Source organism: Brassica napus, chromosome A5, assembly GCF_020379485.1.
Source record: "Brassica napus cultivar Da-Ae chromosome A5, Da-Ae, whole genome shotgun sequence".
Classification (NCBI taxonomy): domain Eukaryota; kingdom Viridiplantae; phylum Streptophyta; class Magnoliopsida; order Brassicales; family Brassicaceae; genus Brassica; species Brassica napus.
This window is the reverse complement of record NC_063438.1, coordinates 26452941-26466684: the sequence shown is the minus strand read 5'-3', so window position 1 is coordinate 26466684 and position 13744 is coordinate 26452941. Positions and strand designations below refer to the sequence as shown.

At 35.9% G+C, this 13744-nt stretch overlaps 3 protein-coding genes across 4 annotated transcripts; 2 read left to right on the top strand and 1 right to left on the bottom strand.

Annotated features, from left to right (window-relative positions):
* Positions 1-863: 863 nt before the first annotated feature.
* On the top strand, positions 864-3639 carry LOC106452948 (zinc finger protein CONSTANS-LIKE 9). Of its 2 annotated transcripts, none has more exons than XM_013895145.3 (5): positions 864-1050; positions 1611-2135; positions 2390-2566; positions 2643-2935; positions 3030-3639. In XM_013895145.3, the coding sequence occupies exons 2-5, from the start codon at positions 1623-1625 to the stop codon at positions 3157-3159; spliced, it is 1113 nt and encodes a 370-aa protein (XP_013750599.2). In that variant the 5' UTR covers positions 864-1050; positions 1611-1622; the 3' UTR covers positions 3160-3639. The 2 variants fall into 2 exon arrangements, with proteins under 2 accessions (XP_013750599.2, XP_013750600.2); XM_013895146.3 differs by having other exon boundaries at positions 868-1050; positions 1614-2135.
* Positions 3640-3755: 116 nt separating this feature from the next.
* LOC106452947 (GBF-interacting protein 1-like) lies at positions 3756-8798 on the bottom strand. The gene is made up of 10 exons (XM_013895141.3): positions 8340-8798; positions 7917-7960; positions 7714-7819; positions 7311-7428; positions 6780-7159; positions 6345-6705; positions 5564-5861; positions 5224-5385; positions 4623-5135; positions 3756-4542 (listed from the first exon to the last, which is right to left on the bottom strand). The coding sequence occupies exons 1-10, from the start codon at positions 8503-8505 to the stop codon at positions 4246-4248; spliced, it is 2445 nt and encodes an 814-aa protein (XP_013750595.2). The 5' UTR covers positions 8506-8798; the 3' UTR covers positions 3756-4245.
* Positions 8799-9433: 635 nt separating this feature from the next.
* On the top strand, positions 9434-10984 carry LOC106452949 (transmembrane emp24 domain-containing protein p24beta2). Its single transcript, XM_013895147.3, has 5 exons — positions 9434-9642; positions 9791-9988; positions 10237-10423; positions 10499-10606; positions 10698-10984. Exons 2-5 carry the CDS (start codon positions 9791-9793, stop codon positions 10829-10831), a joined length of 627 nt encoding a protein of 208 aa, XP_013750601.2. The 5' UTR covers positions 9434-9642; the 3' UTR covers positions 10832-10984.
* Positions 10985-13744: the final 2760 nt, after the last annotated feature.

Sequence of the window (13744 nt, the reverse complement as noted above, 5' to 3'; positions counted from 1 at the left end):
CGTCTGGTGAAGAAATTAAAACAGACGACTTACATGTAAGTCGTCCAGAAGAGTTTAATATTTTTAGCGGGAAATTAAATATTTTTAGCGGGAAACTAAAATAGAAGACTTTCCAGACGACTTACAAGTAAGTCGTCTGGACGACTGAAATATACGTCGTCCGGGTAAATTATTTAACAGACGACTGAAATATAAGTCGTCCACACCCTAAACATAACCCCTAAACTTAATTATCTAATTAAACACTTCATAAAACCAAATCAAACTTGAAAAGTGTTTACTATACACAGAAATAAACACATATAGGTGAAAACTAATTTTTGAAAAAAACATTTTAGTTTTCCAAAATCTAACCCTAACAATACATACAATACTACAACATATGTTTGTCAAACTCCTAAACCAAAGTATTTCATGATTCACTACTTCCACTCATATATCTTCAAAACAAATCAATTTTATCATATCTTAATTTATATCAGTTAAAACTGTTTATAATTACTTGATTTTTATTTTTTACGCATCAAAATATTTTTTTACAAGATTTATAAATTATTTTTAAAATAAACTGGTACCAGACGACTTACACTTCAGTCGTCCAGACGACTTACACTTCAGTCGTCCAGACGACTTCCAACATCTCAGACGACTCAGACGATTTACTGGGGCTATATTCGTAAAAATGGCTTCTGTTTTTTTGTTTGGTCACAAGGGGCTGAGCTGTAATTTCACTAGGCTTTTAGGTTAGTTTTGCATTTGATTCAAGTTTGGGTATATGTTTGGAATTAAAATCAAGTTGTGGGTTAGTTTTGGCAAAAACCCCTTTTAGTTTTTAATAAAAGAAAATAAAAGTAATGAAAAAAAGGTAGGCACTTTTGATTATGTCACAAGCCTATCCATTCATTAGTTTTTTTTTTTCTGAGAGAAAGAGAGAGAGAGAAGCAAAGAAAAGATAGAAACAGAAGAATAATCTGCTCTGTTTCTAAGGATCTGTGTGTGTTTATCTCAGATTTTTCTTGATTCAACTTCATAAGAAGATCTTTTAACACTGTAAGTTGTTTTCCTCTCCTCTCTCTCTCTCTCTCTCTCTTTTTTTGAGTGTTCTTATTTTTCTAGGATTATCCGTCTGTAATAATAATTGTTACTAGCTTTTTATCCACTGTTTCACTATGAAGGGTCTTAATGAATCTGTCTCTAATACATGTCTTGTGTTGTTGGATCTTCGATTTAAAGAGATTTTCATGTTTTCTTTTTGATTATTGGTTTCTTAAGCTTTGTTTGGATGAGGATGATGATTGTGATAGCTAAAAAAGCTTGATTTATTTTTCTAAGAACTATTTAGTTTTGGATTCATCTTGAATACAAGTCAAATTAAAAAACCGTAGATTTACTGATCTGTAGTCTGAAGCTTTGTTTTTATTTATTTCGATTTTGATTAAATTTATTTTATGGGTTTTGGTTCTCTGACTGTTCATATGAAAGCTCAGACCAAAATTCATAAAACTTTTAAAAGAGATTCCATCTATGTCTTTTGCTTTTTAGACCAAGTCTCTTGTCTTTTTTATTTAATCCATGGTTTATGTATATATGATTTTTTTTTTTAATTACAGCAGTGAAAGAAGATGGGTTACATGTGTGACTTCTGTGGTGAACAACGTTCAATGGTGTACTGTCGTTCAGACGCAGCCTGTCTCTGCCTCTCCTGCGACAGGAGCGTCCACTCCGCTAACGCATTGTCCAAGCGACATTCTAGGACACTCGTCTGCGAGAGATGCAATTCTCAGCCTGCAACAGTCAGGTGTGTTGAAGAAAGGGTTTCACTTTGTCAAAACTGTAATTGGTCTGGCCACAACAACAACAATAACAATTCTTCTTCCTCATCAAATAATCACAAGAGGCAAACCATAAGCTGCTATTCTGGTTGCCCTTCTAGCTCGGAGCTCGCTTCTATATGGTCTTTCTGTTTGGACTTAGCTGGACAATCAGGCTGTGAACAAGAAATGGGTATGATGAATATAGATGGTGATGGTCAGAACAACCAAAACTGTAACGAGGAGAAGAAAGATGTCGTTGCTGGCTCCTCCTCAAGGCCTGAAACCAGTTCTGCAGCACCTGCAACTTCAGCATTTCCCAAGGTATATACTCTCTCGGTTTCAAAATGATACATGTTTTAGTTTTTTTCATACATATTAATAAAACATATTCAATTTCAGTATTAAAGGAATAATTTTTCGTGATTATCTATTTTGCAGAATTTTAGTAAATGTAGTTAGTTTTTTTTTTTGTAAAGATTACAATTAATCATATTATTAGTTGGTAAAAAGTGCATTGAAAATACAAAAAAAAATGTATCTAAATTCAAGTTCTTGTTTGTTTATGGTGTTTGAAGGATGTAAGAGTATGTGAAGATGACTTTTATGGGAACTTGGGTATGGATGAAGTTGACTTGGCTCTTGAGAACTATGAAGAGCTCTTTGGGACAGCCTTTAACACCTCTGGAGAGCTCTTTGGACAAGGTGGAATTGATAGTCTTTTCCAGAAACATCATCAAGCAACAGCTCCTGAGGTATGTTTTGCTATTTTATGAGGTTCACATGTTCCTTTGATTCTAATGATTGATCTTGTTCCTTCTCTTAATCCAGGGAGGGAATCTTGTACAGCCTGCTGAGAGCAATGATGATTCTTTCATGAGTTCAAAAACAGAACCAATCATTTGCTTCACATCGAAACCAGCACATTCCAACATATCATTCTCTGGAGTCACAGGAGATAGTAGTGCTGGAGATTTTCAAGAATGTGGTGCATCGTCTTCAATGCAGCTCTCCGGTGAGCCACCATGGTATCCTCAAACATCACAGGATAACAATGCTTCCTCACATTCAGTGACCCGTAATAACGCGGTTATGCGTTACAAGGAGAAAAAGAAGGCTCGCAAGTAAGTGCCATTGCGAATCCAGTTGATTGCATCATGTAAGCAAGTTTGAAGTGTATTCTAAATGAAACATTCTTTGTTTTTTTGTTTGATACAGGTTTGATAAGACAGTGAGGTATGCTTCTCGCAAAGCAAGAGCTGATGTGAGACGGCGTGTGAAGGGAAGATTTGTCAAAGCTGGTGAAGCTTATGACTATGACCCACTCACCCCAACCAGAAGCTATTGAAGGGTAAACAAAGTAGATACACATGGCTTAAAACTGAACAAAGGAAGGTTTTTGACTTATGGAGAGACTTCTCAAAGTCAGAAATTATGAAAAAAAACAAGACTACTCTCTGGGGTTTGAGAAGACACTAAACTGATTGAGTATTGTAAGCAAATCATTTATTCTTGGGATTCAATCTGTTTTTTTTGGCCTTGAAGAAGCTTCATTAGTGTTCAGAGAGATCGTTCTCTGACAAAAAATATTTATCCAATTGGATCTCTGCTGCTTCAGGGCTTTTACACAGATCAGGGTTCCATGAATTTTGTTCTTCTCTTGGTAGTTGAAAGATGCAGGGAGACTTAGTGTAAAAAGTTAAAACATATATGATTGTATATGACTTTCTTTTCATGTGTATGTATATCAGTATATGTATGCTCCTAAGTGCTTTGCACTGTGCATTCTTGTAAATTAAAGACAGTATCCAGAATCTTTTCAGACAAAGCTATGTGGTTACCACTTAAAGTCTCCTTTTAAGTAACTGACTGGTCCGAGCTGTAACTTGATCTTGTTTTGTCACAATTGCTTAGCGTCTAAGTTCTTAACAGTTTATAGAGCTCTTTCAAAAACACTTTAATATTATTTGGATATTCTGGAAGACTATTAACATTCTACATATTTTCTTGTATTTTTAATTCAAATAAAAGTTCAGGTAACTTCATATTTGAACATGTTCACAAAAGGCTGAGAAAAGAACCAAGAGTCTTTAGATACAGACTCAGGCAGGAAAAGTTCTTTTGGCTTAGCTCAGAAGAGCTAAAAACTAATAAAGCAAATATTTTGCTAAAACCCCCCAAAAAAATGAAAAAAAGATATAGAAACACCAAAAAAACACTGGATTCATTAAAAAATACCTCCCCTATCCTTTTATGATCATCCTCTGTCAATCCCTTCATGCTCAACTTCATAGCTTCCTTTCTTCGGTAATTTGTTAGATGGCATACACACACACACACGCAAGTCAACGAAACCCGCACCACCATATCTTCCTGATACTCTGGTTGAATCCCCAAAAATCTTCTTTTCCATTTTTTCCTTTTGCTTCATGTTTCAGTAATTACTTGGCCAATTCGTCGGTGTTTGCTGAGGCTGTTGGAAAACGTTAGGAGGCCCAGGTGCAACCATTTCGGCTCCAGCAACACCCTGAGACTGTTGTAAGAGCGGATGGTGAACTCCTCCAGCTGCTGTCACTGCTTGTCCCGGATGATACATACCAGGGAATGTCACGTGACCAGCTTGTGCTGGAGCGTAAGTCACGTGTTGCCCATGGTGCTGGTGCTGTAAACCGTAGAACGAGCTCGGCACATCTCGTCCTGGTCCCGCAATCCATACAGGTAATGCTTCACTCTGCAGATAAAAAAACTCATTACGAATAGGAACTTTAAGTAATCTTTCAACTGAGATGGGTTCAAAGAGGCAATAGATACCTGTTGCCCTGTTGTGCTGTAGCCGTTGTTTTCCTTCAACTGCAACGTGTTGAGATCCTCACTGGAAGTTGAGTTCCCAGCTGAAGCACCAGAATTGGGATTATATCCTGCTGGGAAGGAACCATGTGAGGGTCCGTAACCACCAGGCACACCGACATGAGTCAAGTTTCCTGTATTATTATTCCCAGGCTTGTGATGAGGGAGTGTGTATTTGCCACCTGTTGCAGCTCCAGAGGGTGGAGGAGGAGCAGGATACACACTGCTTGCCTGAGGTTGCTGAGCAAATCCACCACTGCTTAGGAACTGTTGCATTGCTGGGTGAGGTAGATAGAATGGGGAGAAGTAGTGTCCATATGGCATGTAGTTCGGTGGATAATGTGACATGTGTAATCCTGGGGGCCGTAAGAAAGGAACAGGCTGCTGCGTGACAGGTATAGAGCTCTGCATCAGCCCAGCAGGCTGTGTTACCAGTGGAGTTGGACTAGCTGTCGACAGAACTACGTTGTTTCCACCCTACAAATCAATATGTTCAACCATTTCAGATATAGAAGTGGAATGGATTATATTAACAAACTAGGCTAACCCAAAAAGTTGCACTAACCTCTTGCATGGTTTGAGATGAATGAGGGGGCAATACTGTAACATTTCCATTAAACTTGGATGCAACCCCTGGAGAAACAAAGGGAGAAACACGTCCATCACTGTCAGGGCCTGATCGGTAGAATTGAGCATAGTAACTCGCTGTATCGAATGGTTGCTGGACCTTCGAACAACAAAAGTATATGTCATTCAAAAGACAAACTAGAGATGATGAGAATTCCTAAAAAACTATGTAATGCGGCAAAATGTTCCTGACCAATGAAGAGTAAAATCTAGGCATAATCAATGGTTTAAGGCGATCAAGAATAAAGCAGCCCAACAAGTTAGTTTTGAAGGCATACCACAAAGTTAGGAATGCGAAGGGCATCACGTGCTTGAGGGTCAGCAGCATTCTCAAACTGTGGATGCTGGCTCGCAGGAGCTGGAGGAACAGGCCCGATAATATTACATGGAACGTGGTCAAAAGAGTTTTGATTGCTTTCGGACTCCAAGAGACTCTCTTGCTTGGAGACATCATACACTTGAGCTGCGTTTGATGCAGCAATACCTTCACCAGCCATATCATTTGGAACTTGTGAAAGCGACTCGGAATGAACATTATTCTCCTCGTCCTTTTCAGTCGAATGGACATTTGGGTGGCTGAATTCATTAAAAAGAAGTCTTTAGACACTGGTAAATTTTGACACATCAAGGTTCTAGAAGACAAAATGTAATACATAAAATGACAAAAAAGGTTTCGTGTAGCAAGTGTTTCTAGTGGAAAGATTATATGATTTCTAGAAAATCAGTACCCTAAATATTAAACAGTCATAATACAGAAAAGTTGTTACTTCCTAGTTCGCACTTAAGAGCTAAGGAGGACATAGAGTTGTTTCTAGGAACAAAACCCACTTGGCCACTGACACTATCAGATGAACTGGGCAGCCTATAGCATGTGAAAAATATATGTGCTATGTTACACCTAGAATCTTAAGTACACTCTTTGTAAGTTTCGAGTTTTGACTATGCTACTAATCAAAACCAGCGAACTACAACTTCTTTCCAACTCATATCACTCTATACTAAGAATATTTAGCCGCTCAACAACAACAATAATTAACAAAGTAGAGACAGATAGATTACCTAAGTTCGTCAGCTTCCAAACTATCTTCAACTTCCTGTGAATTCTGCGAGAGAGGTGCATTCTCTGGAAAAGCTACTGAACTTGATGTAATAGAAAAGCCAGCATCAAAGCTTCCGAAGCTAAACTTGGTTCGCTCAGCCTCTGGAACAAGGATATGGTTTGGGATAATAACATGCTGACGTTGGATCTGCAAGTCTTCAAGCTGCCTCTGCAACCTAGATGTACCCTCTGCAGAAGGAACAACATCTTCAACAGATTTTTCACTGGCTTCGGTAGGAACCGCAAGAGCTTCAGCTGTAGCTGATGCACCAGAGCCCTGAGTAGTGGTATGGTTCACTGGCTTCGGTTTCCATTCCTTAACTAAAAACAAGCATCCATGGTGATGTCAGAAGATTAAAAAAAAACTGTAGAAGACAAAAAAGTATTTCCTTTACCTCTTTGAGGACCAACAGTGTGATGCGAACGATTACTGTAGTTAGAAGAAGGCCGGCTACCCGTGCTGTTGCTATGAGATGAAGCAGGCCTCGGAACATAAGCATCATTCACGGAACCCTTCCCAACCCCACGGGATCTGTTCTGTAACTTGCTTTGTCCAAGGTGTTGCTCGCTCACTGGTTTGGAATTTGAAGAAGTGAATCGAACCTCCGAGGAGGATGGACGAGAGAGTGGCAGAGAATTAGCCGACTTCTGCTCAGTTTGCACAGCATTAGAGCCCAATGCTACACGATTTTTGCTTGATTCAACAGCAGAGGGTGCACCGTCAGGGCTTCCTGATGTCAAACCAACAGAACTTTTATCCATCACAGGTGGAAGGCTGTCAACAATTCAAAAAGAACGAAAATCATGAGAAAGATCATCTATAGGGCATATCGATGCTGGGCCCACCCCTGCTTTCACTAAGGGTGTCATACATCCCACCTGTGTGTCATACAGAATCAAGGAAAATGGCATAAGACAACGCTCACCTACACACCAAGGCATTGTCTTTAGTTTTTATTTGTTGTTGAGAGGTCGAAGTTGATGGATCAGCGACCTGCTTTGGACTATTTTCTTTTCTGAAAGAATTCTTTGCACCAGCACCATCTGATTAAAAGTAAACATTCACAACAGACACTTCATCAAAGACTGAAAAATTCGAAACGTGACGAGTTATGGACTTCAACTAGTGAACTTTCTGTATCAGATACTTTTACTGGGCATACTAAATCCCAGCCATAAACAATTTGAGTATGTCATCGATGGAAAAGAAGGCAAGAATCAGTTTAAAGTAAATATAACAAACAGGACTGTGACCGGAAGTAAGCACAAACCAATGCTGTATATTAAAAGATGCAACAATGTAAATATTTTCATATGACTGGAGTTTACCGTGTGATGAATGACGAGAAGAAAAATTCATCCGACCACCCCTGCTACCACGGCCCGGACCACCAGATCTCCATTGTGGCTCAACAGAGTCCTTGTTGCTAAGGTTCTATTGCATTTAATAACAATGTCAATCACCATGCCATAATTAATGCAGTGAACACATGAATTAAAACCAAAAGAAGTGCAAAAAAAAAAACCCATACCTCTTTTCTCTTATCACGCTTCTTCTTAACCTCAAGGAATGGATCTACAGAGTCATAGACAAATTTAAACATTAGTTCAGAACATAGTATAGATTAACTGCTCAACAAAACCTGAAACTTAAAACCTATCCTAGAAAATGTAGCGTTATAAAACCCTGATGCAATACCCACAAGTACTGCCTTCATTCGCGCATACTCTAAAATCAAACAGTAAACAAGACATTAGACATAAACAATTAGAGACATGTTTTTTACTTCCGACATGTGAATAAGCAACGAACCCGATGTAATAAAACCATAAAATTCAGACAGAAGCTGAACAAATCAGATACTAAAACCTAAGTTTAAACCCCCAAATCTAGACCTAATCGTGGATCCAGTCAAAGAATCCAAATCAGGGGATCAAACAAGATTGATATATACCCTGAAGAAGAAGGCGTTGAGCAGCCTCATCGGGATTCATACTGCAATCAAGGAGCATTGCGTGAATCTCATCCTCGCTGTAGTTCCCAGCAGTGATCTCCTTGATGGTCTGAATCGTCTTCCTCGTATCCGCCCCAATCGAAACCCTAGCACCACTCCCAACCATCCTCTCTCTCTCTCTCTCTTTCTTTTACAAACGAATGTAGCTTTCTGGTAATTGAATCTCTGGGACCAGACCGAGAAGGTCTGAGTAGCCCCCTCCTGTGTATGTGTATGTATAACGAATACGCGGGTGATGAATGAGCAGGAGAGAGGAGAGGGTGGAGATTTGAAACTAGTTGGAGGAAGAAGGAGGAGGGGGCGAGAAAGGGGAATATCAAAAAATTAGGAGTGTGGTTTTTGGAAGCGTAGGGCTCTCTTCTAAATTCATGAATCTCTAATCTTTTTTTTTTCTTTTGATAATTACAAATGATGGCTTTATCTTTCCTTTTATTTAGCGGATAATTACAAAAAGCCGTAAAATTAACATCATAATGTTGCAATAAATTCGACTAATGATTGTTGTTTAGACAGATTTGTGGGTTTCAATTTATATGCAGTTGGTTGATTATAAAAACTGATGTTAAATTTGAAAAAAAAGAACTGTTAGAAAGAAATTTGAACATTGAGAAAATTTATGAAATACTTTGCATTTTTATAGGTAGTATTCTCAAAATTTTGTATTTCAAGTTAAATTATTTAGAATATAACCATCAATATCACTAATGTTATTAGACTCACAAAATTCTATAGAATTATCAAATTAATAAATATTATAAATAGATTTCAATAATAATTAATGCACCAATATAAGCTGAAAATGTCAACAATCGTAAAAAAAAAACCAACAGTGGAGTTAAGTGTTTTAACAATCATTATTATTCACATGTTAAAAAAAATTAATGTCATCGGGTTAAACGTTTTGATTTTCTTTTTCCAAAATAATTTATGAAGTTATATGGTATCTAGTGATGTGGCAATACACCGCCAATCAAATCAGGCCACGTAAAGCCGCTGACCAAAAAGCTAAACGAAGAATAGTGCGACATCGTTTATAGTTAATGATGTTTTGTACGGGTCACGAAACTGCCTGCCCCACAGTCAAAACAGGCTTTCATCGTGTCCGATTCTGAAAGAACTCGCTCCTTTCTCTCCCACACCGTCTTCTTCTCCGATCAATCTCTCTTCGACCAGATCGAATTTCCATCCAATCTATACATCACTCCTCTTCGTTTCATCCCCCTCGCTTCTCTCATTTTGCAAGGTTAGTCTCTCGATCTGAACTCCATCACCTCGTAAGAATCGAAATCGGAATCAATTCAATTGGATTTGGAGAAATATCTAATCGTGGATCGTTAATTGAATTACGTTTTCCTTAAATTGAAATGAAATTCAATATTTATCTGTTTTAGATGAGCATGAAGGCCACGATCCTAATACTAGGCCTCGTGTGGAGCTTCCACGCAGCGTTAGGGATTAGATTCGTGATAGACAGAGAAGAATGTTTCTCCCACAAGGCTGAGTATGAAGGCGATACTCTTCATGTCTCTTTCGTCGTCATCAAGTCTGATTCTCAATGGCATTTTAACGAGGATGGTGTAGATCTTGTGGTATGACCTAACCCTTTTACTCAATAGACTTGTTACAATCTTTAGAATCTGCATTTTGTTAAATAAAGTATTAATTAGCTCTGTACGCTGTTATATTGATATAGAAAATGATATCTCTTTGAAGCTGTACCTTGTGAGATTGTTGATAATTTGATTGTGACTATAGTTACAGATCTCTTGTGTACGTTTGAGTAACGAATAACAAACGCATTACACAATTTTTTTTTTTTTTGTGGCTAATATGACAGATACACGGTCCAGCAGGGGAACAGATTCATGACTTCAGGGAGCAGATAAGTGCCAAGCACGACTTTGTTGTCCAAAAGAAAGGGGTTTACCGTTTCTGTTTCACAAACAAGTCTCCTTATCATGAAACCATTGACTTTGATGTACAGCTTGGTCACTTTGCGTACTACGACCAGCACGCAAAAGATGGTGAGGGTTGTCAGATTGGTTTTGTATCGTTTGGGGGTAATAAGTTATTTAAAATGAATATATGATTTTGGGCAGAGCATTTCACTCCCTTGATGGAGCAAATATCGAAGTTAGAGGAAGCTCTTTACAACATCCAGTTTGAACAACATTGGTTAGAGGCTCAGACCGACCGTCAAGCTATTGGTAACAATTGTTCTCCTTAAAATCTGTTTTTTTTTTTCTTAGCTTCTGCAAGTAAAATTTTTGCTATGTTTTTTTTTTCTTTTCCTTGCAGTGAACGAGAACATGAGCAAGAGAGCAGTACACAAAGCTTTGTTCGAGTCGTTTGCGTTGATCGGGGCAAGTGTCCTCCAAGTTTATCTTCTGCGTCGCTTGTTTGAACGCAAACTCGGCATGTCTCGTGTCTAAAATAATATTTTGCCTCCTAAGTTACCATATAATATTTACTTAGCTCCTTTTTACAGACACAACTGTAGTTCTCATTGGATGATTTGCGTTTTCTCATGTTCAAGAATATTATCCACTTCGTGGTTATCACTTAATCAGTATCTTTTTACATTATTAACATATATAGCTTTTCTATAACGTATTAGGATGTTCGTTTGAATCAAGTAATCAAATGTCTTGCTCAGTGAATTATTTTTCTCTTGATGATGGAGACACATGGCCCGTTAAGATTCGTGTGGTTTAAAACAATTACGGACCAGATGATAACCGCCGGGTGAGATTTTATAATAATCTTTGTTTATTAAATGTTTTTAACATTTTGCAACACTGTAATCTTCATCGGTTATAAAATGACAGAATACAAATGTTAGTCTCTTAAATATATTATCGTTGTTGAAGAGTTAACTTTTTACATCTCATTTTAATTATTTTAAAACTTCATATGCATAAAAAAATATATTAAGTTTTGCGGCTGACACAAATCATCAAAACCAAATATGCAACATCGATTGTATAACGACGAAAGGGGATTAAGTTTTCTGCTCTTGATTTGTTTACTATTGACTCTCCATAAATGAATTCATTTTTTACTTCTATAAAATTGTGCTTTCATTCTCGTATTTGTTTTATTGATATGAGTTAAGTTTTTTTTTTTTAACTTCTTCTATGAATTCAGTGAATTAAATAAGTGTCAATTTAAAAAAAAACATGGACATCTGTAAAAATTAGTTTCACTCCAGATACATATATAAGAATCAAAATTTTGAAAAAAATCACCGGCAAATATTAACAGATTAGTGTTCAAATCCAATATATCAAGCTGTTATAGAAAATATAAGTGCAGACTCCAAATATAAATGTATGTTTAGTATATATTCCCCATTTTGGTCTAAAAATCATCTAATTCTAGAACAACAAAACAGATTACTTATTTTACCAGTTCGGGTAATATTTGAATCTAAACGAGTAATATTCGAACTCGAATGAATATCCGAAGATAACCAAACATAAATATACTTAACCCTATATTTCTAGTTTACTTCTCTCATTTTATTCAAAATATTTATATTAATGATGTTTATTGCTCAAAATTAGATAATATACATATAATTATGGACAAAATTATTTGCTACTCACTTAAATATATATATATATATATATATATATATATATATATATCAAGCTCTTGTTTCTTGTATTAACAAAAGTTGCATCTAAAATTTCAAAACAACAACTAAATTAATGTCTTTAAATTTTTTAAGTTGTATCTCCAAACCTATTAATAGTTTAATTTTTTTTAAAAAAATAGAAAACCAGTTAAAATATATTTTAAATAAAAAAACTTAAAAATGAATCATTTATTTATTTTTTCTTCAAAATTTAAATACCCGAACCCGGCCAAAAATATCCAAACCCGAACATAAAATACCCAAAACCGGCTCGAAGAGTGGAAATATCCGAACGGATTTTATACCTTTATACTAAAATATCCGATACGAACCTGGACGTGTATCCGAACGCCCACCCCTACGATATATGATCATCATTTGTATCTTGCTTGAACAAAAAAAAGTTAAACCATTGATCACAAAATTTTCAATGTGAGACTTTTACCATTTTTAGTAATTTATAGACGTTTTTAAAAATTCAAAATATAACATAAAAGAAAAAAACTAAAATTTTTATTATATGCTTAATGTGATTGTTTAATTTCTTTTAATATTATAAAATTAAATATAAAAGAGAGAGGTTAGAAAAATTGTTATCAAATATGTATTATTTATAATCATTAATTATCATATATATGTTAACCATATTAGTTAATTTCAAAACTTTTACTTAAGAAAAGAAAAAATATTCTTTTGTATACTACTAATGAATTTGACAGTTAGTTTAATAAGAAGCATAGTATATGTTTATATGGACCAACTTATTTTTCTAACAATTCTAAGAATCATTCTCGTGATGACACGTTGCTACGAAAATATGTTGTAATGCTCCAGGATTAATATATAGGGGATTGGTATTAAATAACCAAAACCGATTTTTTAAAGTTAACTAGAGCTTGACTCACGCACCCACGCGGGTATTCGTTTCTACTTTGCAAAAAAAAATTATCTTATATAAATGATAATATACATTTTTAAAATTTATATATATTAAATAATTATTTAATATATTTCTAAACACAATCATTTTATAATTTATATTTAATATAAATTGCAGGTTTAGATTTAATAATGGTAAGTGAACTGAAAGTCGCAGTCTATATAAAAAGCAGCATACACTTGCGAGATCATGGCTATCTCTTGTACCAAGTGATTTAAAACATATCAATAATTATCAACTTAAAATTAAGGTAACAAAAATATCGGTATGTTTTATTTTATATTATATTCGAGGCTTGTGAGCATAGTAAAGACATATGATTACTTTCATCTTGTTATGTGTTTTAAAGAACTACTTTTTATTCCAAGAAAAACAACCCTCATTCCATATTTCCACGTGGCTGTGCAAGGTATACTTGTAGATGGTATACTTACAAGGTCCATATGGTCCTATCCTCCACAAATAATGAATCGAGAAACCTATGTAATCTCGGGGCTCTTCATATATGTCGAACCAACGCCTTCCATTTGGCAAATCAAAAGAACAGAAAAACAATGACCTTCCAAAGAAATTACGCTGAAACTGAAATGACCACGACCCACCGGGTTGCAATCTCTGGTCACGAAGATCAATGTCCTTTGATTTACAATGAAACTTCATTTTATTACCAAGATCGTTGACGATTTCTACCTTTATTTCAGCATGTGATAGATCTGTAGTTACAAAGATAATCAATATGAAAAGTAATAGGTATCGCTTTGGAAT

Bases quoted from the DNA above. Each gene is read 5' to 3' on its own strand.
- LOC106452948 (XM_013895145.3), top strand. From the start codon at position 1,623: ATGGGTTACATGTGTGACTTCTGTGGTGAACAACGTTCAATGGTGTAC. The intron at 2,136-2,389 runs GTATATACTCTC...TGGTGTTTGAAG, and splicing joins CAACTTCAGCATTTCCCAAG to GATGTAAGAGTATGTGAAGA. The intron at 2,567-2,642 runs GTATGTTTTGCT...CTCTTAATCCAG, and splicing joins ATCAAGCAACAGCTCCTGAG to GGAGGGAATCTTGTACAGCC.
- LOC106452947 (XM_013895141.3), bottom strand. From the start codon at position 8,505: ATGGTTGGGAGTGGTGCTAGGGTTTCGATTGGGGCGGATACGAGGAAG. The intron at 7,429-7,713 runs GTAAACTCCAGT...ACTTTTAATCAG, and splicing joins TTCTCGTCATTCATCACACG to ATGGTGCTGGTGCAAAGAAT. The intron at 5,136-5,223 runs GTTAGTGCAACT...ATTGATTTGTAG, and splicing joins CATCTCAAACCATGCAAGAG to GGTGGAAACAACGTAGTTCT.
- LOC106452949 (XM_013895147.3), top strand. From the start codon at position 9,791: ATGAGCATGAAGGCCACGATCCTAATACTAGGCCTCGTGTGGAGCTTC. The intron at 10,424-10,498 runs GTGAGGGTTGTC...GATTTTGGGCAG, and splicing joins CGACCAGCACGCAAAAGATG to AGCATTTCACTCCCTTGATG. The intron at 10,607-10,697 runs GTAACAATTGTT...TTTTCCTTGCAG, and splicing joins GACCGACCGTCAAGCTATTG to TGAACGAGAACATGAGCAAG.